This window comes from Mus pahari, chromosome 6, assembly GCF_900095145.1.
Source record: "Mus pahari chromosome 6, PAHARI_EIJ_v1.1, whole genome shotgun sequence".
Lineage (NCBI taxonomy): Eukaryota > Metazoa > Chordata > Mammalia > Rodentia > Muridae > Mus > Mus pahari.
Window position 1 is genome coordinate 69,720,565 of NC_034595.1, and position 25,494 is coordinate 69,746,058.

The following is a 25,494-nucleotide window of genomic DNA, read 5'->3' on the forward strand; positions in this document are numbered from 1 at the left end:
ACAGACACACACACACACAGACACAGAGACACACAGACACACACACACACACACACACACACACACACATACACACATGCCACCTCCAATCTTCTGCTGCCCTGATCCTGGACTTTCAGCCTCTGGGACACTGAGAAAGATTTTTGTTCTTTAAAATTTCCCAGGCTGAGATAGTTTGCTACTAAAAGGTCAAAGACAGTTGCTATTCCTTGGCCCTGAGATCACCAGCATACGGTGGGAGGTCCCAGGAAGGCAGCTCTGTGGTCAGCTGGGGACACAGAGAACCCCGCACTGACGCCATGGGGGAAAATCAATACTATCCCCTCTAGATCCCACCCCCAGGCTGATTTCTGCTTGATCTCTTCACTGAGCCTCTTGGAGCAAAGGCATTGCCGAGCATACCAGCGCCACGGTAGCCTGTGGGCATCTAGACAGGTAAAGATACTGACACCTGCCATACTTGTTCAGCACCAACACCTTGAGAAAAAGGAAGGGAGAGTGGGGTCCTGCTTTGTACATGGGGTCAGGGTAGGTGTCTTGGAAGAGGTGATATCTAAGCTGACACAGGGAAGATGAAAAACTGATCCTATGACGATCCAGGGAACAGTCTTCCAGCCGAGGGGACCCTACTGCAGAGATCCTAAAATGGGAGAAGCCAGGCTTTTCTGAGCTGTCAGCAAGCTTGTTCCGGAGCAGGGGAGGAAGGCAAGAGAGGAGGCTGCAGAGAGGAGAGATGCAGGGGGCCTCTGGCTGCAGAGAGAGATGCAGGGGGCCTCTGGCTGCAGAGAGAGATGCAGGGAGCCTTTGGGTTTTACTCTAGTAGGACGGGACACCACTGAGGAGTTCACTCTATGTGGAGGCCAGGCCGTGGCCTGAGTCAGGTCCAGACAAGAGATGGTAGATAGGGTTGGTGAGATGGCTTGGCAGGCAAAGGTGCTCACTAGCCCTAAGGACTGGAGTTCCGATTTGGGAACCCATACGGTGTATGGAGAAAACGGACTCTTGCACATTGTTTTGGGCCCTCCACATGAGATGCTGTAGCAAATGCACCCTACCCCCTATGTAAAATAAGTACAAATCAGTGTTTTTCTTTCTAAAGAAGCTATGGTGGAGGCTTATGGAGGGCAATGGCATTGGGTTTAAAGTCTTGACTGGCTTGGTGTTGGTGATGCTTTCGGACCTGGGAGTTGAGTCAAAGGTTGAATTAGGAAAGATTTTTACATGTGCATTCGACTGAGAAACAAAAGATAGAAGGGGAGGGGAGAAAATCCAGAGTGAACCTGGTGGAAAATGTCAACAATTCCGTTTTAGGTCATCAAGGTCCCCAAGTCCTAGGTGTCCTGTACCCAGTGGGAGGCTGACAGATGAACAGGATGTCACTAAGAAAGTGTGCAGGAGCCTGGGGCTAACAGGCACACATCTGGACTGCTGGATTCTAGGAATCCTTATCATCCAGCCAGCCTGACTTCTAATCTCTCCTCTCTGTCCTGTCTGTTCCCCAGAACATATTCTTAATGGTTCCACTCTTGCGCTTAAGAGCCACGGAAGACTTCAGATTCCCTGTCAGAAGTCCAAACACCAGACCCTGGCCTGGGCTCTCAGCAACATCCCCCCCCCCCCCCCTTGAGAAGCAGTGCTCCGCCCTTGGACGCAAGAGTACCTTTTGGCTGGGTACATACCGCCCCCTGGTGGCCAAATCTTCAACGCGTGCATCTCTCGTTTGCCACTGCAATAAGACCCCCCACTCTCGATCCCCACACAAGCCCGACCAACAAGCTAAATCCCCATCTAACTTGCTTTGGGGAGCTGGAAGCCTCAGATGCCTTGGCTGTGTGAGGCATTCTCTCTCATTGCCCTGGACTCAGTGAGGGACAGGTTAGAGGGGACAGAGGTTCCGATGGGCAGGGTGTGAGCCACGGCCCTCCCTCACCTCCTGGATCTGCTCTTTCATCACTTTGATCTCATTCTCCCTCGGTTCTATTTGCTTCTTCAGCTCCTTTATTTTGTAGTCCAGGACAAACTTGAATTTCTCTAGCTCTTGGTTCTTCTTCTTCAGATCATAAATTCGCTTCTCCTGGAAGTGAGAAGAGAAAGGGAAGTGAGTGATGTCACAAGGCCCTCCTGGCATGTGGAACTCCTTTAGGTTTGAAAACACACAGTCGTGACACCGCAGATGGGCGAGGTCACAGACTTCGGCAAGGACTTCACAGGAACTCACTCCCTCTTTGTGTAGGTTGTGAAAGACAGTGTCTTTCATCCCACACTGTAGTTCTTCTGCCTCATGGCCTTGGTGCATCTCTGTCAGCAAGCAGAATCAGTTCTCCTCACTCGTATCTCATCGGATTCATGACTCGCTGGAAACCCAGAGAAAGAAGTGGGCAGGATGATGTGCGGCTGCCAAGGCTAGGTCAAACAGACAGGCAGCTGCCTGCCTGACGGCTCTGGGATACTTTCTGTGGTGTGGGCTAGCTGCGCTGTGAATGGTTTGCACACTCTGAGCCCTCTCAGACAGAGAGCATGCTTAGGGCTCTGTGGCTGAAAGACTCAGATGGGCTTGGTTTCCTTACCATCCCTGCCTTGGGGATGGAGCTCGGCACGTGGGAGACACAGCCACTGTGGGCCCTCTAGCTTTTGGAGGCACCCCCGGTTTTTCCCAGCTGAGTTTTCTCGACAGGGTCAGAGGCCAGCCCTCTTGTTGGATCCTGTGCCATTCCTGACCCTAAGAGGATAGCAACAGGCTGGAGAGATGGCTTAGCGGTTAAGAGCACTGACTGATCTTCAGGAGGTCCTGAGTTCAAATCCCAGCAACCACATGGTGGCTCACAACCATCTGTAATGGGATCAAATACTCCCTTCTCACCAGATACTGTCACTGTTTTCAGTGCGCTCATACATAAAATAAATAAAAATAAAATCTTTAAAAAAAAAAAAAAAAGAAGAAGAAGAGGATAGCAACACAGCTGTTTGTTTGGACCACCGGGCAATCTGGTGGAAGTGGAGCAGGGGTCTATCAAGCAAGTCTGGACTGGGTGACATTTTCCTGTCACAGTTCTGAGAATTGACAGAGGTCCCCCATCCTTAGGGTGGAACCACTGACTGGTGGGGCAGACACACAAGTAAATGCAAGCCCAGAATGTGATGTGTTAGGCAGGGGGTGGGGGTGAGGCACAGGCACCGCAGAGGTTTGTACTGCTGCAGCAGAGAAGAGCAACCTGGTTTAGGGTGATGTGCTGGTTCCCAGGGAAGTCAGAAATGAGACTGGAGACGGAGGGGAGGAACTCAGAGGTCATCCCAGAGGTCGGGAGTTTGCTGACCTCTGCTGTGGGCCATGGGGGCTACTGGAGGAGTTTCAGTGGAGGAATAATGGTGCTGGCTAGTTTTATGTCAACTTGACACAAGCTAACGTCATCTGAGAGGAAGGAACTGCAATTAAGAAAATGCCCCCATGAGGTGAGGCTGTAGGCAAGCCTGTAGGGCATTTTCTTAATTAGTGATTGATAAGGTTCAGCCCATTGTGAGTGGTACCATCCCTGGGCTGGTGGTCTTGGGTTCTATAAGAAGGCAGGCTGAGCAAGCCATGAGGAGCAAGCCAGTAAGCAGCACCCCTCCATGGCCTCTGCATCAGCTCCTGCCTCCAGGTTCCTCCCCTGTTTGAGTTCCTGACCTGTCTTCCTTCAATGATAGGCTACACTGTGGAAGTGTAAGCAAAATAAACTCTTTCCTTCTCAACTTACTTTTGGTCATGGGGCTTCCTCGCAGCAATAGAAACCCTAACTAGGACAATGACCTAAGTACACTTGCTGCTGTGGGCCAGGGTGGGAAGCGGGAAAGCCGCTAGACTAAGAGGGGGTTGCGATTCTCTGCGTTAGGAATGGTTGGTCTCTTTCTTGTCAGTTTCTTCTTTGAGAATCTGAAGAGAGCCCTGCCCCATCTCCGTATACAAGACTTCCTGTGCAGAAACATCATGCAGGCAGTAGCTGACAAAGAACAGGACAGCTTTGAGAAATTACCTGATGCACAACATCTGGTCAGCAGAGGGGCCTGTGCCAGAACCCACCTAAGTAATGCTGACGCCCCTGTGTGGCCACAGGAGAATTCTGCCCCATGAGGCAAAAGATGCAGTGGATGGAGATGTGGGATGGAGTCTGAGTTTGCTCAGGAGGATAGCAATCCTCCTGGATGTTGAGGTGGTGTGCCCATCAGCTGAGTATTCTGCACAAAGGCATTCCCACCTCCCGGGGCCACCCAGTAGTTACAGGACCAACGCTATAGGAGTCCCCTACTGACTGGCAATACCATGTGGGCAGTGTGGCAGGTGAATTACCCTCAGCCCATAAAGTGGGCCATCCTAGGATGCCTGGCTCAGTGGGGGGCAGCAGACCTAGGTTCTTATCTGAAGTCTGTCCCCTACAGACTGTGAGACGTTGGGCAGTAAACTCAGCCTCCTGGGACGCAACCCCGGGTTGTTGGTGGAACTCAGAGTGCTGTGTTAGCACTCCTGAGCTCCCTGCCAAGTGCACAGTGGGCAACTTCGGAGCGGGTTCTTCCTCCATCGAGTCAGGTACACGCTCTCGGAGAAGCCGGAACCCTTCCAGCTCTGGGTCCCTCTGGGCAGTGGCTGGGAAGGGCAGTGGGTAGCTCTCACCTTGTCTTGAATGGTCTCGTCCCTCTCCTGGATCTCTCTCTTGAGCCCTTGGATGTCCTTCTCCAGGGACCTGATGATGCCCTGCAGCTTCATCTGCTCCGACTTGAGGAGCTCGATGTCGTTGGTGCGCTCTTCGATCTCCTTCTGCAGGCTGCTGAACTGAGAAGGCAGCCAGCACACGGCACCCGTGAGCGCCTCTGGGGCTGATCCCTATCTCCCCACCCCAACTGAGGATGCAGCCGGCCCTCCTCCAGGAATGAAGAAGCCCCATCACTCAGCATCCATGGGCATTGGGGGAGTGGGCGTTGTTATCTTGTTTTCCTCAGGGACAACCTTTGTGTAAATTGACGAATACTTCCCCCCATACTTGAAAATTTCATACTTGCATACAATGTACCATGGCCACTGCCCCTCCCCCCCATCTCTTACCTCCGCCCCAGTTCTGACACACACCTCCCTTCTTCACAACTACTTTCCCTCTTACTGTAAGGAGGCAGGCTCTTTTTATGTAGCCAGACTGGCCTTGAACTCACGACCCTCCTGCCTTAGCTCCTAAGACCTACTGAAGGGACAGGCTATCATGCTTATATTGTTTGTTCCAGTTCAGTATTTCTCCAGGTCAAGTGAGTGATGGACTATCCCCTGTAATAATGTCCAGTCTACTAAACGTTCTCACCTTCCTAATGCTGTGACTCTTTAATACGGTTCCTCATGTTGTGGTGACCCTCAACCATGAAATTGTTTTGTTGCTACTTTAACTATAATTTTGCTACTGTTATGAATTGTAATATAAATATGGATATGCAGGATATGTGATATGCGACCCCTTTGGGGTCGTGACCCATAGGTTAAGAACTAGGCTGTTTCCTGCTCTCTAGATGGACCTGGGTTCTTCCAAGACCATACTGGTCCTGGAGTGGGTCAAGGTCGCAGCGATTCACTCTATCTGATGAGCCATGGTAGCCACGTCCAAGGAGGGAGAGCCTGGTTGTTCCAGGAGTCACCAAACAGGGCGATTTCTAACAGGAAGCTTTGATTCCTAATGGGGTTGCTTTGAACTTAGCTTCTCTGTGGCTAACCATTTTAGAGGAAATGAGGCAGCTCTACGGGGATCTGTGAATGGCGTCCCTTCCTCTCTCAGCATCAGTGAACTAAACAGCTGCCTCATCTTGCAGTCAGAGTAGAGTGTCTTACACTTCCCACCACTCTTCTGAGGAGGGGTCTTTGGGTGGGAACGCCCTGAGCCGAGGCATCTCCAGGCTGAGCTGCTGCCCATCTCATCCTCGCACCACTGCCATTTCCAGCAGATCCTACTTGTCCGAAAAGGAAAGCTCAGAGCATCTTTCTGTGCACGGGAAGCCCATGAGAAGGAAGGAAAGGGTCAGGCGTGGTGGTACACTCCTGTAATCCTAGCGCCTGGGAGAATGAGGCAGGAGGATCACGAGTTTGAGGGCAGAATGGGTATCTCAGTGAGATCTAAGCCAGCCTGGGGTCCTGGAGGTGGGACCTCTGTGTGGTCGCCCATGGCTGTCTGTCCACTTGCCCCTTGCCCCCAGCCTCCTCTGGGATGCGTCCAGGGCCCACCCCTGGGTTCCTGTGGGGCAGCCCACACCTTCTTCCTCATGATCCCCGTTTCTCCCTTGAGCCGAAGGTTGGACTCCTTTTCGTCCCGAAGCTTCCTCTCGTATTTGGTTTTGATGTCTTGGATCTCTCTGTCTTCGTCTTCCTCAATCTGCTTCTTGGTTTCCTCGAATTCCCGAAGCTGCTGTCGGACATCTTCCTGTGCCTGGCTCAGAGTGGGGAGGGGAGAGAGAAAGCGTGCTGAGGGAAGGGGCCCTGAGGCAGCTGTGCTGAGGGCCTGGGAGGACAGGAACACAGAAGCCTTTCTCGTGAAAATCGCAGAAATGGAAGCCAAGGCCCCGTCCTGTCTCCTGTCTGTCCAGGTCAGGCCCCAGGGTCTTCCTTCCACCTTCCCTTCCTCTAATCAACAACCCCATACCCTGCACGGCCTGCTTTATCTCTGTTCTTCTGGGACAGGGTTTCTCGGTACAACTTTGGCTGTCCAGGACCTCTGTGGTCCAGGCTGATCTCAAACTCTGAGATCTGCCTGCCTTTGGCTCCCAGGGGCTGGGATTAAAGGCGTGCGCCACCACCCGGCCCAGACACATCTTTAGAGAGCTTGGCTCACTGTAATTATATTTATAAAATTATTTGGTTATCTCTTCCCTGAGATGAGAGTACCTTGAGGGTAGAAACCTTGTCTCCTGTGCCCATACTCAACTTCCAGAGCACAGTGCCTGCTGCACACAGTAGCTGGGGGTGGGTGGGAGGAGGCAGATGGCTGACCAATTGAGAAGCTCTAATTATCCCACCCCCAAGCCATCCGTGCTGCCCTTTCTCACAGACAGGGAGAAAGAAGCGTAGACCCCTGGCATTACCTCCTCTAGAAGGCCAGTTTTCTCCTGGAGTTTGGCCTCGTAGAACTCGGTCAGCTCCTCCAGTGCTTGGCTCTTTGTCTCATCATTATCCCGGAGCTGCTTTTCATACTCCTCCTGCATCCTCTGGGACTTGAGCTGCAGCTCCTGGTACTTCTCATATTCAAGGAGCAGCTTCTGGTTGTTACAACATTCTGGGGAGAGGCAGGCAGTGGCAGCCTCCAGGGCCGCTGGAGCCCTCACCTCCAGAGCCAAGGTTCAAGGCCTGCCTAACTAAAATGACCGCCTCAGCTTACATCTCCCCAAGCGGCTAAGCTCCCTGCACCCAACTCTGGACAGAGGAATCACGTTTACGAAGATGCTGGAGGAGGCATTGGAAGGTTCAGGGCCTGGGAAATATCCAGAGTATGCAATACCATTTTTGTATCTCCATTTTATAGATGATCAAACTGAGCCTTGGTAAGACCAGGGGATACCATGGAAGATGCAGCAAGGAAGTACTGAGACTGGGACCCAGCCATCTGTCAGGCTCCAAACCTGAATCTCCTACTGGGATGTAAGAGGTATTGTGGGGGGCTGGAGAAATGGCTCAGTGGTTAAGAGAGCTGATTGTTCTTCCAGAGGTCCTGAGTTCAATTCCCAGCAACCACATGGTTGCTCAGAGCCATCTATAATATAATCTGGTGCCCTCTTCGGATCTTCCGGTGTGTCTGAGGACAGCAGCGGTATGCTCACATACACAAAATAAATAAACTCTTAAAAAAAAAAAAAGAGGTGCTGTGTGTGTATTTTGAGGAATGGGCAAATATACAGGAAGGAAAACCATGGTGACTTCCAATAAAGTAGTGTATTCATCAACAGAGCCACACCCCCTGACTTCTGCTGTGTCTGTGGGGTGGGGGTAGGTCGAAGGAGGGGCATCTTTCAGATGTTTATCCCTAAACTGCCTATGCCAGCCCTGGCTAACTGCCCTTAGCCATGTGGCTCCCCCTTGTGGACTCACCCAGGTCTTGCAGCTCCCGGGTCTGTTTGTCTATGAGCTCGTCTAAGCGTTCTCGGTGATTGATGTCCTGTTTTTCTTTCTCTGTTTTTAACACCTGAAACAGAGATTCACCGTTTCTCACTTCCACACATTTGCCAAGGCACCAATAGGACAAGAGCTACTTTTACTGGCGACACCGTCATTCATAAAATTTTCTCAAGCCCTTACTTTGCACCAGACCCTGTTCTGTGGAGTCATGACCACATGGCTACCTTTCATCTACGTCGTATTTAGCTCTGAAAGTTCTACACTTTTGTTCTTTACATACACGTGGTTAAAAAAAAAAAAAGATTTGTCAGCAAAGAGTTTGGGTTTGGCACACAGATCAAGTAGATTTTGAGAAGAAAAAAAAAATCGGGAATTCCTTCCAATCATGTACTGCTGATGGCCAAGTGTGGTGGTGCACACCTTTATCCCATCACTCAGGAGTCAAAGGTAGGCAGATCTCTTGTGAGTTTGAGGCCATCCTGGTCTATACAATAAATTCCAGGCCAGCCAGGGCTACACGGAGAAACCCCATCTCAAAAAACTGAAACCAAACCAAACCAAACCAAACCAACCCAAACCAAACCAACCAACCAAATCCAACAAGAGCCCCACTGGCTGCTGCTGGCGCATGCTGTCTTCAGTATGTTTGCTCATAGGTAAGTATTTACCCGAGCCAACCAGCTCCTGGCAGGCTGAGGGTGCTGCTCTGAGGCCTGGCTCGTGCAAGCAGCATCAGACTAACACTGGGCGCCTGGCTGAGTGAATTGTAAGTAAATCCACGGATACGTTTAGCAGCCAAGAGCTTTTCTTTTTTGGTTTTTTTGAGACAGGGTTTCTCTGTGTAGCCCTGGCTGTCCTGGAACTTACTCTGTAGACCAGGCTGGCCTCGAACTCAGAAATCCGCCTGCCTCTGCCTCCCGAGTGCTGGGATTAAAGGCGTGCGCCACCACAGAGCTTTTCAACCCAACAGACCCATGAAGAGAAGTTACCATTACAGACACCCATCGAGCCAAAAGGTAGGAGAGGGGTTGTGGATGAACAGGCCGGGCAGGTTTTGTATAGCATAAAGACGGGCTTTTAAATCCCCGGGCCACGCCTAACTACACGCCTGGGCCACGCCTGACTACACACTGCCGAGCCAGGTTTTATTTTGGACAGTCTAGAAGTCAGCTCCTGCTAGTCCCTTCTCTAGCATTCTTGTTATTTCATCTCCTGAAAGTGAGTTATTGCTGGTTTCAAAATAAATACTCACTGTAGAGAATCTGGAGATTACAAAAGTACCCGGCAGAACCCTTCACTATGGAAAGCTTTCTCTTCTGCCTGACCCACTTAGTCACCCGCCATGCTCTCCCCCAGCAGCAGGGCTTAACAGCTCAACAGTTCGGATGCCCTTAGATCATGCAGCTGGCCCATACTCAGCAACATGGAAGCTGCTTGTTGCTGACGCTGCATGCTTAGGCTCCCGAAACACACCTGGTTCTTTGTCTTTAAGGACTCCATCTCCTGGATGAACTTGTCTGTCAGTTCCTTGATCTTCTCCGTGTAGTTCATGTCCTTCAGCCGGAGCTGATATTCATTCTCCATCTTCAGTTCTTCTACACGAGTCTTCAGCTCCAGCATAATCTGAGCCTTTGGGAGAAGGATGCGGAATCAGGATGCGGAATCAGGATGTGGAATCAGGATGCGGAATCAGGAGCTCTCGCGGTATCGGGAGCTGGGATACATGACCAACCCTGTGATCCTGACCTGGGACCCACTGCCTTATGTTACTTCAAATGCACTATCAGCTAGGACTTGTCACCATTTCCCCTACAAGATGTACAGGTGACATGTCCTTTATCTTTCCAATTCGTGCTCAATGGCCCTACTGTGTGCCAGTAGCTCTCATGTCTCTCCCACATTGGCATAGATGTCACCTGCCTGGTGAGGCCTACTGGGACCCTCTAGTCAATCCCTACTACTTTCCCCTTCCCATTCTTAGCATGGAACTCTTGACTTCTTAACCTCATCTTATGCTCTATTTTTAAAAATTATTTCTTCAGATACCGGCACTTGGTAGCTATTACATGATTTGCTTATTATTTTTTATTCTGTTGTCTTTTCCTTTCGCTAGAATTTAAGCTCCCCACAGGTGATGTCTTTACTGGTTTTGCTCTCCAACACAGCAGGTACACAGCTAAAACATAGTAGGTACTCAAAAGGCAACTCCTTTCTCTCTGTTTGGTACTGGGAATCAAACCCCGGGCCCCAACCTCTAGAGTTCTGTATTGGGCCACACACCCATGGGGATGGAAGATACCTGTCCCCATGAAATGCATAGCCTATTGAGGCAGCCAAACCAACACATAACTGCAATTGAGTGTCCAGTGACATGGGTTACTGTGCCATCATGTCCTTTATTCCTGTGCTTGTGCTTGGCTCTAAAGTCTAGCGTCTGTCTTTCCCATCACCACCACGGTTTTCTGAAATCCCTGTCATATGAGTTGCCCTCCTTTCCTGAAGAGTGGGAAAGGACTCAGATGGTTTCTTCTGCTCACCCTGATTACATTGCAAGCACCCCGTTTCCCATACCTCTGTGACAACGGGAACGTGTTCCATTTGTTTCTGTACTCCTAACTGGCACCTGGGATGGACTGAGAGGAAGGATACCCACTGGGGGTCGCCGTGTGGTTTGGTGACAGTTGGAAGCAGAGGTAGAGGGGTGTAAGCTTGGAAACCACTCAAGTGTTACAAGACGTGGAGGTGGTGTGGATGCAACACTGAAGAGTCTCCTCTAACCTCCTGAGGCTGGCTTTGGCGGGATGAGGACTTCCTGATGATGATGGGCAGCAGGTTAGAGGTGAGGAAGTTAGCAGGGAGGTGACTACGGAGTTCAGGTGAGAGGTGGGAGGGGCTGGAGGTGAGGTGGGGGAGGGGAACATGGAGGAATGGAGAGAATATAGAAAGAGATTCTGGAAAATGTGGTGCCCCACTGGCTCTGTGGTGATGAGAGGGCGGTGGAAGACTCCCCGGGTGACTGGCTCTTCCTGGGCTGGAGTTTATTTGTCTGGCTTCACTGCATGGTCTGCAGAGCCTCTCACAGATGCAACAGCACTGTTGGTACTGCTAGGTGTTCTGCAGGTGAAGATGCGGTCCCACAGCCTGTGCTGGACCAGGGAGATATTTATTATTGCAAGTGGTCCAGTTTTGGATGTGGGACATTCAAGGTGCTTGTTCATTGGCCTTCTGTATTCCGTCACTACGTTGCTGCAGAGTATCTTTCCATGATAGCAATCTTGACGCTAGGCCCATCTTCTTGGAGGACCACGCCTTTACCCCACACACACTGCCGGCTGGACATGGAAGGCCGATTGTCTAGGTAGTGCTGCGCGGGGCTTGCTTTCTCCCATACAGCCTGGCCTGGGGTGGGGTCCTCCTGTGTTCCCACGGCAGTGCTCTCTTGTAACACCACCGCAGCTTGCATCCCTGTCTGCTTCTCCCTGGCTCTCCTCCTAGACTACAGGCAGGGACCCTTTTATCTCTGAAGCTCCAGCGTTGGTGGCCTGTCAGGCATATGGAAGATGCGTCTGTTGCCAGCACGAGGACTTGTATATCCAAATGACCGAGTGAGCGAGTAAGCTCTTGGCCGAGAGATAGTTATATGGAATATCAGAGTATAAAAAGACGGGGAGCTGGAAGTGGGGAGAATGTGGAGTGTTACCCAAGGGAGGTAGAGAGAGGAGGCAGAGTGGGAGCTGGGGAGGGGTTTGCAGAGAATCATCCCGATGGTTGTGGGAGAGGAGGGAGGCTCAGGAAGTGGGACACATACACACTGACTACACACACACACACACACACACACACACACACACACACACACACACACACAAAATATTTCCACTGTGGTAGCAGCAGTGCTGTCAGGCCTGGCTGTGGTCAGGGGTCAGGGGTCAGAGACAGTGGAGACACTGTCAGACCTTGAGTTTACCCTCTGGGAAGAACAAGAAGAAAACAGGGGAGAGCAAACATGTTTGCCACAGGGAGGCTCCTCCCTCCTCTTCCTTTGCCTTTCACAGAGAATGTTCCAGGGCTCTCTGGAAGGGCTGTCCAAGGAACACCAGGCCCCTCCATCCTGCTGTGCCTTTGCATGCAGTTCTGGCAGTTTTATTGTCTCCCCTCCCACGACTGACTGTGAGCTTCCTGATCATAGGAGTCTGACTTCTCCAAACATTCACGCTGGGAGCCTAGCCGACTGCAGGAGGCTTGCTCAGCTACACAGACTCTCATCCCAAGTGGCAGTGACTGTGTAGCTCTGGGATTCTCTGAGAGCCAGACATTCAGTCATGAGCTGTGCCTGCCCAGGGCTACGCACTCAGATTTCAGCAAAATATTTACTGTGTTGAACTTGCTGTATGAATAGGAGAGGTTCTCCTGGAATAGTGACCAAGAGCCGTCTCCAGATTCAATCTGGAATCTAATGATGGTTCAGTATTTACCAGCTCAGTGGGTTTCCAGCACGAAGACTCTTTGACTGAGGTTGATCAATAACCCTTGAGCCATGGGGGAGAGCAACAGTGTCTTTTCCACAGAGGCATTCGGAGGTTTCAAGGAGAGATATTATATCACTGGTAGTGTGCCTGCTGCATGGTACACACTCTTTTCCTTCCCTTCCTTTCCTTCTTTCTTATCCTGAAACAAGGTTTTACTCGGTAGCCCATGCTGTCCTCAGACTCATGGTCCTTCTGTCTTGGCCACCTGTGTGCTGGGATTACAGATGTGAGCTACTGTGCCCAATTGTGTGCACACACTTACAAATGTGAGTGCTGATGTTGCATGTGTGTGTGTGCGCGCGCGTGCACGTGTGAGTGTGCGTGTGTGTGTGCGTGTGTGTGTGTGTGTGTGTGTGTGTGTGTGNGTGTGTGTGTGTGTGTGTGTGTGTAGCTGTGTGGTCCAGAGATTGATGCTGGGTGCCTTCATCAGTTGCTCTAGAGTTTGTTTTCTGAGACAAGGCCTCTTGTTGGACCTGAGGCTCATCAGCTCAGTCAGGTTGTCTTGCCAGTGAGCTCCAGGGTCCTCTGGCCTCTTCTACTCCTAGCACTGGGGTTACGTACACAGACCTTTGCACCCAGCCGAGTGCTGGGATCCAAACTCAGGTCTTCATGCTTGCCTGACGGAGCCATCTCCTTATTCCCCATCCCACCCCAATCACATATTTGAAAATGAAGGTCCACTCATACTGGAGATCATTACACTTCACAGACATGACCTGGGCATGCGGTTTGCCAGTTTAATCTTATGAATATGTACTGCTTATCTTTAAAGTTCCTAGCCCTGGTTCCTGCTCTTACACTGTAGGAATGTGGGACCACAGGGCTGGCGCACAGGATGAACATGGGGTAGAGAGACAGGCAGTGTGAGGGTGGAGGCCGTCAGGTAGCAGCAAGCAGGACAGCTTGCTGGTATGAATGGAGTTGTGAAGGGAGCTGTGGTAGTCTGTACCAGGGATGGGGATAGCCAGACCTTCCAAGGACCTCAGATCCTGAGCCCTCTGAATGCAGTCTGCTAAGGAATTCTGCGTTCCTCCTCATTCTCCACAGTCCTTACCTTCTCTTCCATGTCTGTCTTAGTCACGAGCACCTCTTCAGCAAAGCCCACCTCCCTCTCTCGTTTGATTCCCCGGCCATCCTTATCAAAGACCTTCCAGGTGAACAGGCAGCTATCCTCACCAACTGTCAGCAGGAACTGATCATCAAAGGTGAGCAGCATCTGCGGAGGCAAGGAGCATGGAGGAGAAGCTTTCTGCGGCCGTGCATAGCCAGGGCGGGGCTGGCTACTGGACAGGTCTCTGTCCATGCCACCCTGCACATGTCACTGTGTCTATGGGCTTGTGTGCTCTCTACCAGGAGACTCAGACAGAAGCACCCTGGTGCAGCAACAAATGTCCTTGTTCCAGTACGAGGGAGTCAGTGTTTGGGGGAGAGAAAAATCTCCAGCTAGTTTCAAAAGCAAAGAACAGAAGGAAGTGCGAAGCTCTTCTGGCACCCACCACATACTCAGGGATGATTTCCTGGTGCCACCACATGGAGACAGGGAGAATTAATTGGGCCTGTGCTCTTCTTGCCTCTGCATGCCATGCAGGTCCCTGCTTCAGTGTGGTTCTCACTATACTAATGGAATAAAAGTACTCATGTGTAACCATGGATCTATTGTTGTGACTTCACGATGCTTTTGTCTCTCCCCACCTGGAATTTGTCCCTTATTGTCTGTGATGGGCCCTAATTGAGTTCGGGAGCAGAGCGCATCATTATGTTGCTTCAGTGAATTTGATTTTAATGATCTTATTTTCTGGGGCTTTGGGTTTCTGGCGCTGCTGCTGCCTACAAGAGTCTTCGAAGGCTGAGCTGGCTTCCTGACTCCCTGGAGACTGATCCTCATTTCTTTTAACTCCCAATTTCCTGCTGTGCTTGTCAACTCCTAAGACTGAGGGTGAGCTCAGGCTCAGGAAGACACCCAGCAAGGAAGGGTGGAGGTCAGCAAGAGGGGAGCTATGTCAGCTGTTCACCTGGACTCTCCAAGAGCAGCAGCAATGCTCTTTGCCGCTGAGCCATTTCTCCAGTTCTTAAGATGCATACATTTGAGGTACACTCAATCATATAGAAAAATTCTAACAATAACGTTAAAATTTTAACGATCTGGAGGGAAGATAGGACTATTTTGTGGCACTTTACTTTCAATGTCTAGGTTCAGTAGAGAAATGCATCATAATGAGAAATCCTTTTCTAATGAGTACAGTGACCTACAGGTAAGTGTGATGCTTTGAATGAGAATGGCCCATAGGACACTTGGTCTCCAGCTGGTGGAACTGTTTGGGGAGGATTAGGAGGTGTGGCTTTGCTGGAGGAGGTGTGGCCACTGGGAGCTGGTTCTGAGGAAGGCTCATGCAATTCCCAGTGTTCACTTACTGCCTTGTGCTTGTGGACCAATGTGTGAGTCTCAGCTGTCCCTTCACTCTGCTGTCTTGGACTCTGACCCTCTAAAACAGTCAGGTTAAACCAAATTAAACACTTCTGTTTATACGTTGCCTTGGTTGTGGCATTTTATCACAGCAATAACTAAGACAGTAAGCCAATATAGAACTCAAGACATAATTAAATTTTTTTCATGTCATCCCATCTTAAATAAAGGAGACATACATTTCCTCAGGGTCTGTTTTTCAGGGGTCTGTGTAACCCCCCCCCCCAATAGCTTTTGCTTTTCCTTTGGCTCTGACTTACTGATATCTGTTCTTCATGCTAGAGAATGCTTTTCATTCACTTCTTGTTACGGCAAAATACAAACTATAAAATTTACTGTTGTAACCACTTCTTGTATACAGTTTGTGATTGGCACACCTGTGAAGCTCTGAGGCCATCACCTCCATCTAGCCTTATTTCTTTGTCTTGCAAAACAAAGACTGCACAAAGTGGACAACAACTCCTTTTCTTTGCTCCATCCAGAAGAGAATAGAATGACTACCATCTTCTATCATTTTTGACTAGTCTTAAGGATCTTCTTTTAAAAATGTGAATTAAGGTTCTATTGGTCAGTTTAGGTGAGTCACAGGTGGACATGATCTTAATCCGCTGTTCCACACACTCAAATCTTTGACAGTGGGCTATGGTGGAGTGTGGAAAGGACCCAAAGGCCTCAGAAGTGGACGAAGTTCTGGGGACCAGAACTAATGTCCTAGGAATAAATTCACATTGGAAAAGGTGCCACTGAGCAGTGGGGATCCTGCAGACGCCAGATCCCTGTCCATACTGGCTCTAGGCTGGGAAGCCAATGACCATATTTTATAAATTTTATGGTTCATAAAAACTGAAGCAGCCCTGGAAAGGACTACAAAGTCTGTCTCACAGAGGGACCCTAACCTCTGAGCCCATTTTCACTGTTAAGCATCTGGTGAGGGCAAAGGGCACCGTGTTGCTTGTTTGGGAATGGTTAGTTTTATTCAGTACAGTGTTCTTAAAGCCCATCCATGTGGTAGCACAGGGCAGAATTCCCTTCCTTTTCAAGACTATTGCTCCATTGTATGCACGGAACATGCTTCCTTATCCACACATCTGCCTCTGGACACAGGCTGCTTTCTTAAGTTAGCACTTTTCCTTTCTCCCATTATGACTTGAACTGTTTAGCCACTAGACATAGACATCACAGGAAGAGGGAGAAGGACTATTTGCAAGGGCATGCCTATGTTATTATTCCTAGGAGTAGTCTTTATACCCATATTCTCAGGGAGAGGTTGTGTGTGGTTTGAACGTTTAGCTCATAGGAACTGCCACCATTAGAAGTTTTGGCTTTGTTGGAGGAAGTGTGTCACTGTGGAGGTGGACTTATATATATGATCAAACTCCGCCCAGTATAGAATCCTCCTCTTGGCTGCCTTTGGATCAAGATGTAGAACTCTCAGCTCCTCCAGCACCATGTCTGCCTGTATGCTGCCATGCTTCCACTAATGATGATAATGGACTGAACCCTTAAACCTGTAAGCCAGCTCCCATTCAATGTTTGTCTTTATAAGAGTTGCCTTGGTCATGGTGTCTCTTCATGGTGATGGGAACCCTGACCAAGACAGATTGGGTCTAGTCTCTTGGGGTGTGACTTCTCTTTGTCTGGGAACAGTGGGCATCTGAGGGTCATTAGTAGGTAGACTTCACTGCAGCTGGGAATTCTGATGGTGACATAGCTGGGACATCTACAGACCCATCCAAGGTGTCATTTTGTGACAAATGATCATTAGGTGTGACTCTGGTTACTTCCTAGGGTAAATTCCCAGGAATTTCATCATGGGTATGACTAGCCAGCAGGTGCCCAGTGACTGGGTGACAGACAGGCAAACAGAGAATGAATGAAAAGAAACAACCAACACAGAAGCTGCTGGGGTAGGCAGGCTTGTGAGGCAGAGCCCAGGCTGGGACCTGGTGGGGAAGCACAGCTCACCTTCGTGACAGGGCCACCATGAGCCTGGTACTCATTGTATTCTTTCTGCAAAGGCAGTGGGTACTTCATGGCACGGATAGTCCCCACGGAAGTGCCCACGAATATCATGCGCCCAGAATGTGAGATGGTGATGGCCGTGTAGATGACGTCAAACGCTGGTATCTCTCGGAGGATCTGGAACACAGGCATGTCTGTTCAGTGGGAGGGGCTGATCTGTATCTCCAGTGACCCAGCGACATCTTTGAGGTAGAATTCTATTCAGTTTTTTCTGTTCCTTATAGTATTTGGTATAGTAGCCAACATGTGAAAGGCCCAAACTAAATACATGTTGGTTCCTCCTCTTCCTCCTCCTCCTCCCCTTCCTCCCCCTCCTCCCCTTTCCCTCCTCCCTTCCTACTCATCACCACTGTGCTGCTGAGAATTAAACTCAGGCCTCACACATGCTATGTAGGCTCTCCCATCACTGAGCCCATTTCAGAGTTCCCAGTTTCCATTTCCATTTACTTATTCATTCATTTATTTATGTTTGAGACACTGTGTAGCTTTAGGTAGTCCGGAACTTACTTGGTCGACCAGGCTTGTCTCACAGAGACCCGCCTACCTCTGCCTCCCAAGTGCTGGGATTAAAGGTGTGTGCAACCACTGCCCATCTAGAGTTCCCAAGTCTTACAGGTTTGTGCGTATGTGTACTTACACCAGTGTGAATACACGGAGGCCAGCAGGACATCAGGCACCCTATTCCATCAATCTCTGTCTTATTCCTTTGATCCTGGAGCTGTACAGATGGCCAGCAAGGCCCCATGGTCCTTTTCTCTCTATCCTGCCCCCATCTGCCCAGCCTTGGGGTTACAGGTACATGTAGCCACATCTAGGTTCTCAGATCACAACTCAAGCCCTCATGCTCTCCCACCCACATCCCCCACCCCACTGTCCCTTCAGCTCTGGCTTCTTGACTAATAATTGCTTGTGGGTGTTAGGAACAAAATGAATGAAATGGCTGGAAATTCTCCTATGGCACCATATGCAAACACTGTCTGTGGTGGTTTGAATAAAAATGGCCCTGAATGGTCCATAGGAAGTGGCGTTATTAGGAGGTGTGGCCTTGTTAGAGTAGGTGTCGCTTTGTTGGAGGAAGTGGTGGGCTTTGAGTGCTCAGAAGCTCAAGTCTGACTGGTAGCTCGCTACCTTTTATCCCTGCTGCCTGTGGATCCAGATGTAGAACTCTCAGCTGCCTCTCCAGCATCTTGTCCACTTGCATGCTGCCATGACTCCTGCCATGATGATAATGAACTAAACCTCTGACTTGTAAGCCCGCCCCAATTACGTGTTTTCTTTTATAAGAGTTGCCTTGGTCATGGAGTCTCTTCATAGCAATAAAACCCAAACTAAGTCCCTGTGTGATATCCTTTACCTGTTGTAACTCACCTGCTCATGCCAACCCTCCTGAGAAAGTTACAGTTACATTTGACAGACAATGCAAGAGGAGTCACTGAGGCCTGGTAACTTGCCTTGGCTCCTAGGTGTGGTCAGTGGTGGTATCTTAACTGTACCTCAGGGTGCCATCAAGATGGTGATTGTAAATGTATCCAGTGTTTATTAACATCTAACCTATGCTCTCAGGACCCTCATCCGCTCCTCTCCTCACGGCTGCGCTCACCCACCCACCCACTCACCTGGCCACACATTTGTTAAGGTGTGTGTGTGTGTGTGTGTGTGTGTGTGTGTGTGTGCGTGTGAAGTGGAGGGTGGAGTCAGTCAGTGGGGATGTCAGGGAGAGGGAACATGGCCCTGCCCTGAGGGAACTAAGTTGCCTAAAATGTAGGTTCAGGCCACTTGGGATCCAGAGGAGGGACGGATGCCCTGTGTTAACCAGGTTAACACAGACCCCTCAGGTTTATTTGCTGCTCTGGTAGCCATGAGCCTTCTCCCACACCCAAGGTGCCAGTCCATGATGGAAGCCGAGAAAACCCAAGAAGCCAGAGATCGGCAGCTGTCCCTGGGCTGGAGAAGAGCATCAGCCACATTTGTCTAAAGGGTCCTCGCTGAGCTCTTCTCTCTGCCCTTTGTCCAGGAGTAGAATGTGGTAAAATAAAAATCTGTAGGTGAGAGGTTTTGAAAGAACACGGGGCAAGCCGGGGCGGTGGATGGCCGGGGCGGTATCTCAGCAGAGTGCCGGTTCACTTAAAATAACACTTTAATTAAAATTTTGTATATGCATGAGCAAAATGGTGTGTGCGTGTGTATGAGTGTGTCTGTATATCGGAGGACAAACCTGTGGGAAATGGCTTCCTCCTTCCACCATGTGGACCCTGGGGGCCACCTCAAGTGAGGCTTGGTGGCATGTGTCTTTACTGGTCAAGCCATCTTGGTGGCTCAAGGCTTGCTGATCCCCCCTCCCCCCGTGTGTAGGGGGTATGGGAAGTAGTAGACATCAAGATGGAAAGGACAAGGGGCCCCACCGTTTGATCCATTCAGGGGCATCAAAGAGTAGTGAACTGACATGACCCAACAGAGAACCCAGCAGGTGCTGTCCCATGAAGGAGGACCCTCTCCCACGCATGCGTCCCATCAGAAGCCCAGGAGTTTGTCTTCTGTAGCACTGAGGAGCAGCCAGAGTGAGGGAGGATGGACTCACCAAAGAATCTGAAATCTCCTTGAGAGTCTGGTCTGATCCGACAGCAAAGATAACTTTGGCATCAGGGGAGATGGTGACCGCGTTGTAGCTACAGGACTTAAGCACACACTCCGTCTCTCTCTTCCCTGTGGACAGATTCCATTCATACACAGCACCATCTGTTCCAGCAGAAATCAGTTTGCTGTCATCTAAGTTCCACACGAGTGAACGGATCTGCAAGGGATGCAGGCACACCTGGGTGAGCAGAGTGTACACACACGCACACGCACTCACACTCGCGCGCGCACACACACACACACACACACACACATCAACACACACACATCAATGCACACACACACACACACACACACACACACACACTAACTTGGGGAGGAGACAAACTCAGGGGGTCTAATACACTATAGCAGACTATACACTAATACACTCTACCTCCTGATAGGGGCTGTCTGTAAGCATAAAACGTGGCTTCCTGGCCACGTTAACATTCTGTTTTCCGAGATGTCTGTAAAATGATGTACTCCTATTTCCTTTTCTAACTCATATTAATTTTTTCTTTTTTCTTTTTTTTTCTTTTTTTTTGGTTTGTCGAGACAGGGTTTCTCTGTGTAGCCCTACCTGACCTGGAACTCACTCTGTAGACCAGGCTGGCCTCGAACTCAGAAATCTACCTGTCTCTGCCTCCCAAGTGCTGGGATTAAAGGTGTGTGCCACCACCGCCCAGCTTTAATTTTTTAATGTTGTGGCTAATTGATTATTATCAGTGTTTTGAAAATGTTTGTGTTTGTATGTGTGTGGACATCTGTACATGCCCATGTATGTGGCATGTGCTCTGTGTGTATGGAGTTCAACCTCATGTGCTGATCCTCAGGAGCAAATAAATCCACCTTGCTGCTAGACGCAGAGTCTTTCTCTGACCAGGACCTCGCTGAGCAGACTAGGCTAGCCCAAAGGATCCACTCATTTCTGCATTCCCTGTTCTAGGATTACAACGTGAGACATCATGGTAAGATTTGTTCTGGGCCCAAACTCGGGTCCTTATGCTAGTGTGGCAAACGTGTTACTGACTGAGCCATCTCCTTAGGTCTTTGACAAACCTTCCTAAGAGCATTTGCAAGATTTGTTTAAGATTTATTTATCTTATGTGAACGCATGGTTTGGCAGAGGTTGCAAGAATCTGCAAAGATCAGAAGAGGGTCTGATCCCCTGGACCTAGAGTTGGAGTTGTGGATGAAAATGACCAAAAGAACCACTTAAGGGTTGGGGGAACAACTCAGTTGGTAAAGGGCTCTCTTTGTTATCATGAGGACCTGGATTTGACTCACAGAACTTACATTTAAAAAACCAACCAACCAACCAACCAACCAACCAACCAACAAGCAAACAACAAAACCCAGCTGGGCATAATGGTGCACACTTGTGACGTCAGCAACAGGAAGGCAGAGACACTCGGATCCTTGGGGCTTGCTGGCTAACCTAGCTTAACCTACTAGGTGAGTTCCAGGCTAGTCAGAGAACCTGTCTCAAACCAAGTAACCAAACTGACAAGTAAAACATGCATGCACGGGGGCTGGAGGGATGGCTCAGCAGTTAAGAGCGCTGACTGCTCTTCCAGAGGTCCCAAGTTCAATTCCCAGCAACCACGTGGTGCCTCACAGCCACCTGTAATAGGATCTGATGCCCTCTTCTGATGTGTCTGAAAAGAATGACTCACATATATAAAATAAATAAAATGTTTTAAAAAAAAAAAACATGCACGCACATGAGCGCCAAAGTCCCCAGAAATTTGTTTGAAGGGCACAAGTTAATGGAGAAATGCTCATACAAGAAAATTTCCCCTATCTCTGTAAGAAGAGCTTGTGGTATCTGTGCCCCCTGAAAAGCTACTGCTGTGTATTCTGGGCAGCAGCTGCCAAGGTGACATGCCATCTCTCCTGGCATTCCTTGTCTTCAGCTACCTTCAGTCAGTAGCCCACACCTTTAATCCCAGCACCCCAGACATAGAGGAAGGCAGATCTCGGTGAGTTTGGGGCCAGCCTGGTCTACATATAGCAAGTTTCAGGCTAGCCAAGGATACATAGTGAGACCCTGTCTCAAAACCAACCAACCAATCAACCACCCAACCACCACAATGTACTATACGGTGTGTAATGAACAGAAAATTCAGAGCTGGTAAGTTTGACTTGGCCACGAAAATAAAATATATGCCCAGTGAGACGGCTTAGGGGGTAAATGTGCTTGCTGTCAACTCTGATAACCTGAGTTTGGTCCCAGGGACCAGCATGATAGAAGGAGAGAATTGGTCTCGTCAGATCTATACCCTCATGTCACACGCAAATGCACACCTAACAAAAAGGTTAATCAAAAATAAATGAAATACATATAATACAATAAAGAATAGGAGTGAATGGACCTATGTGTAACATTTCGCTGGAGCTCAGCCTGGGAATACTTGAGGTCCAAGCATGGTCTTATTTAGCCTGTGAATACAGTGGATTACCTTGGTTGGGTTTCCGATGTCAAACCAGCCTTGCATTTCTACGATCTACCTCACTGGGGTACAGTCTGTGACTGTATGTTGCCAGCCTGAGATTTCTGCTGGCTTGAGATTTCTTGGCCTGTGTCCATGGAAGGTATAGATCTGCAGTTGCCTTTCTTCTTTTGGGCTATTTTGTAGGGTTTTTGGGGTTAGGGTAATATTGGCCTTGAAAATGATTTAATATGTGTTACAATTCTGTTGTAGGGAAGTAATTGCCTAGAATTGGTCTTTCGTTCCCTTTCAGTGCATGGGCACATCTGCTCCCATCTTTCTGAATCTGACCTCTCTCTGCATTAGAAGCCACGAGCTCACAGCATTCCCTCTAATTCCAGTCGGACCACAGATTCATCCCATGCTTTCCTCTCTCTCCATACTTTGTAGACCCGGCTCCTATTAGCTTTAACATTTGCTTCCCTGTTTTTCTATAGGTAGCCAATCTCCTGACCCAAAATGGCTCCTGTTGGTGACAGTGACTATCCCCTCTCAAATCAATGACACCAGCCATCTTTACTCTGTCTTCACCTCTTTTTAAGACAAATGATATACTTCATTTGTTTAATGCTACTATAGGAAAACCCAGTGACCCCATTTCCAATAATACTCCTAAATGCATGTATTGCTTTGATACTGGATCCAAACACTGCTTGGATTCTGTGCCTCCCCACTCATGCTGTCAGCAGTAGTTTTATTAATTGCCATGTGTCCCATTTTTCTTGTGTCATTGCACTGGTCAGCACTCAGCAAATGCCACCAAGGAAAACATAGTGTAAGACATGTAGAAGATCTACAGGGTTCTATGCACTGGGGGCCCTGTAAACTGTCGGTTCACCCGTGTGTCACCTGACACCTATGTTCCATCCCCACCAACTCTTCATTACCTCTGACACGTCCTGTGATCGATCTGTGGGGTTTGCCTTCTCACATGTAATGGTCCTGGCCACCAGCTCTGCCTGAGTGTGTAACTTCTGACCACTTCTCCAGGACCAAGCCTTTGTGAGCATCCCAGCCTAAATTAAGCCTGCCTCTTCAGCAGACTGCAAGCTTTTCTTTCACTGAACCAGCTGCAATTTGTCTTTGCAGGTGTTTGGTGGGCCCTGTGGCTAGCACAGTGCGTGTCTCAGTGTCCCTTGGCCACTGGCCACCAACTCACCTTCCCGGTATGACCTTTCAAGTTACTGATGTTCTCCAGGCTCGTGGTGGTGAAGATGTGAATCACATTTCCGTTGACTGCAGCAAACAGGTGCCCTCCATTGCTAAAGGCGCACTGCAGGGAGGGGGGCCAGCAAGAAGAGAGAGTGCATCAGAGTGAAGGCATCTTCCAGGAGAGCTCAGGCAGGAGTCTACGTGGGATCGGGAAGGGCTGTTTCCAGACACCACCAAGAAAGAAATCTTAGCTTGATACTGTCTATCACAGAACCTCATGGTGTCTGCAGACACTGATCCAGGCCAGGAAGGTGACGCTTCTCCGAGCCATCTGAGGGAAATCTGATGGGCCGCAATTGCATCACACTGTTGGCTCCGTTTCCCCAGCTCCTCACAATCTCTGTTACCTTCCCGGTTAGGACTCTAATCTTGGAACTGCTTTCTCTTCTTTAGTCTCTATTAAGATGCCCAGACCTATCACAGATGGAATCCCACAGAGCCCTAGGTCCAGTGAAATGGTTTTGGTGGGTGTAGAAAAGCATGGACAGGGGCTGGAGAGATGGCTCAGTGGTTAGAGCACTGGTTGCTCTTGCAGAGGACCTGGGGTCGATTCCCAGCAACCACGTGGCAGCTTGCAACCACCTGTAACCCCAGCACCAGGGGATCTGACACCCTCACACAGACATGAATGCAGGCAAAACACCAGTGTACATAAAATAAAACCAATAAAATTTTAAAAGAAGAATGAATGAATGAACAAATAAATAAAATCATGGGCAGAACCATGCACTTCATGAGTCTGGCGACAGATGCACTAGCTGATGTTTTAAGTCACCAGGGCCCCACAAGACAGACTTAGGTCCCACAGTCTTTACCTCTTTGCACCCTCTGACAGAATATTCTTTGAAAGGACGGATGTCATCAATGAGCAGATTCATAAGGCGCAGTTTGTCAGCAAACCCTACCACAATGTAGTGTCCAGAGGGGTGAAGGCTCACTGTGTAGGCCTCTTCTTGGTATTCCTTATATAGCTCCAGTGTGCTGTGAGAAAGGCCAGTTAATGAGTTATGAGCTGAACCGCCTAGTCTCCTCAAATCCCCCATTTTTCTTGCTTTTGTGTATCCGAGCTTTGTTATATGTGACTACTGTTTTCTGGATTCTGGTTAAAGATCACAGTGGGCACTGAGTACAGCCAAGAGGGGAACTGGTCGAAACGCCAGCTAGTAATGAACGCCCAGCCCTGCTGAGAGCCCAAGCATCCCAAGGACTCTCTCTACAAACAGTATTTCCCAGCAGCCCCTTCTACACACAAGAGGAAAGAAGTATATAGGTCCAGTCTGAGTTCGGAGATCCTCATGGAGGCTGTACCAGAAGAATATAACTGGTGGGGAGCCAAGGGTGGCTGGGGCAGTGTGAAAGGAGGAGGAGCCAAAGGTCTAGAGAGATCCCTGCAGCAGGCGGAACCGGGGAAAGGGAAGGCTCAGAAGGGCCGGAGGGACAAAGATATTAACACAAGGTGAGCTATTGTGGGGGTGTCCGCCTCTGTGTTTCTAGGGTCTAGCATAGTGTCTGGTATATAGCAAGCATTTAATAAACCAGAAAGTAATTTTGTAGTCCATGCGAGACTGAGAGGCTGCTGGCTAATCTGGTTTTTCAGTAAAAGGCTTTTCCAGCTGAAAGCGTCTAGGTTGTTCGATTGTAAACCTAATTAAAACACTTTGCCTAAACGGACTTAAGCGACCGACTTTCCGTACACACGATAGCAGTGGAGCCTTTTTTCTCCTTACTTTGATTCGTAATTCCAGATGCGGACGGAGCGATCCAGAGAGCAGGTGGCTATGAGAGGTTTTCGGATGCAGGTATCGAGACCAGTGATGGATGCTGAGTGCAACGGGTACAGCAGGTACTCGAAGTGGGCGGCCTCTCCCTGGGGAAACCACACAGAGTGAGATCCGGCAGGGTGGGCGAAAGGCCGACTGTGTCCTTCAGCACAAATTAGTACCTGGGACCCTTTATTAGCCTGTGCATACAGAACTCATGCTAAGGCAAACTGCTTCAACGTCACACATGGTTTTCCTGAAGCAGTGTGATGTCAAAATACTGGTGAGG

The 25,494-nt window shown here is 49.4% G+C and overlaps 1 protein-coding gene across 1 annotated transcript in view; it reads right to left on the bottom strand.

The window, feature by feature from the left end:
• Positions 1-25,494, bottom strand: part of Cfap57 (cilia and flagella associated protein 57) — a 67,286-nt gene that overhangs the window by 21,830 nt on the left and 19,962 nt on the right. The window contains exons 7-18 of the mRNA XM_021200043.2: positions 25,173-25,312; positions 24,261-24,426; positions 23,393-23,506; positions 19,704-19,916; positions 17,069-17,242; positions 13,694-13,855; positions 9,584-9,739; positions 8,084-8,177; positions 7,084-7,274; positions 6,258-6,431; positions 4,646-4,804; positions 1,931-2,074 (exon numbers count right to left, since the gene is read on the bottom strand). Of these exons, the coding sequence (XP_021055702.1) occupies positions 1,931-2,074; positions 4,646-4,804; positions 6,258-6,431; positions 7,084-7,274; positions 8,084-8,177; positions 9,584-9,739; positions 13,694-13,855; positions 17,069-17,242; positions 19,704-19,916; positions 23,393-23,506; positions 24,261-24,426; positions 25,173-25,312 (1,887 nt within the window). The remainder of the gene's footprint in view (positions 1-1,930; positions 2,075-4,645; positions 4,805-6,257; positions 6,432-7,083; positions 7,275-8,083; positions 8,178-9,583; positions 9,740-13,693; positions 13,856-17,068; positions 17,243-19,703; positions 19,917-23,392; positions 23,507-24,260; positions 24,427-25,172; positions 25,313-25,494) is intronic.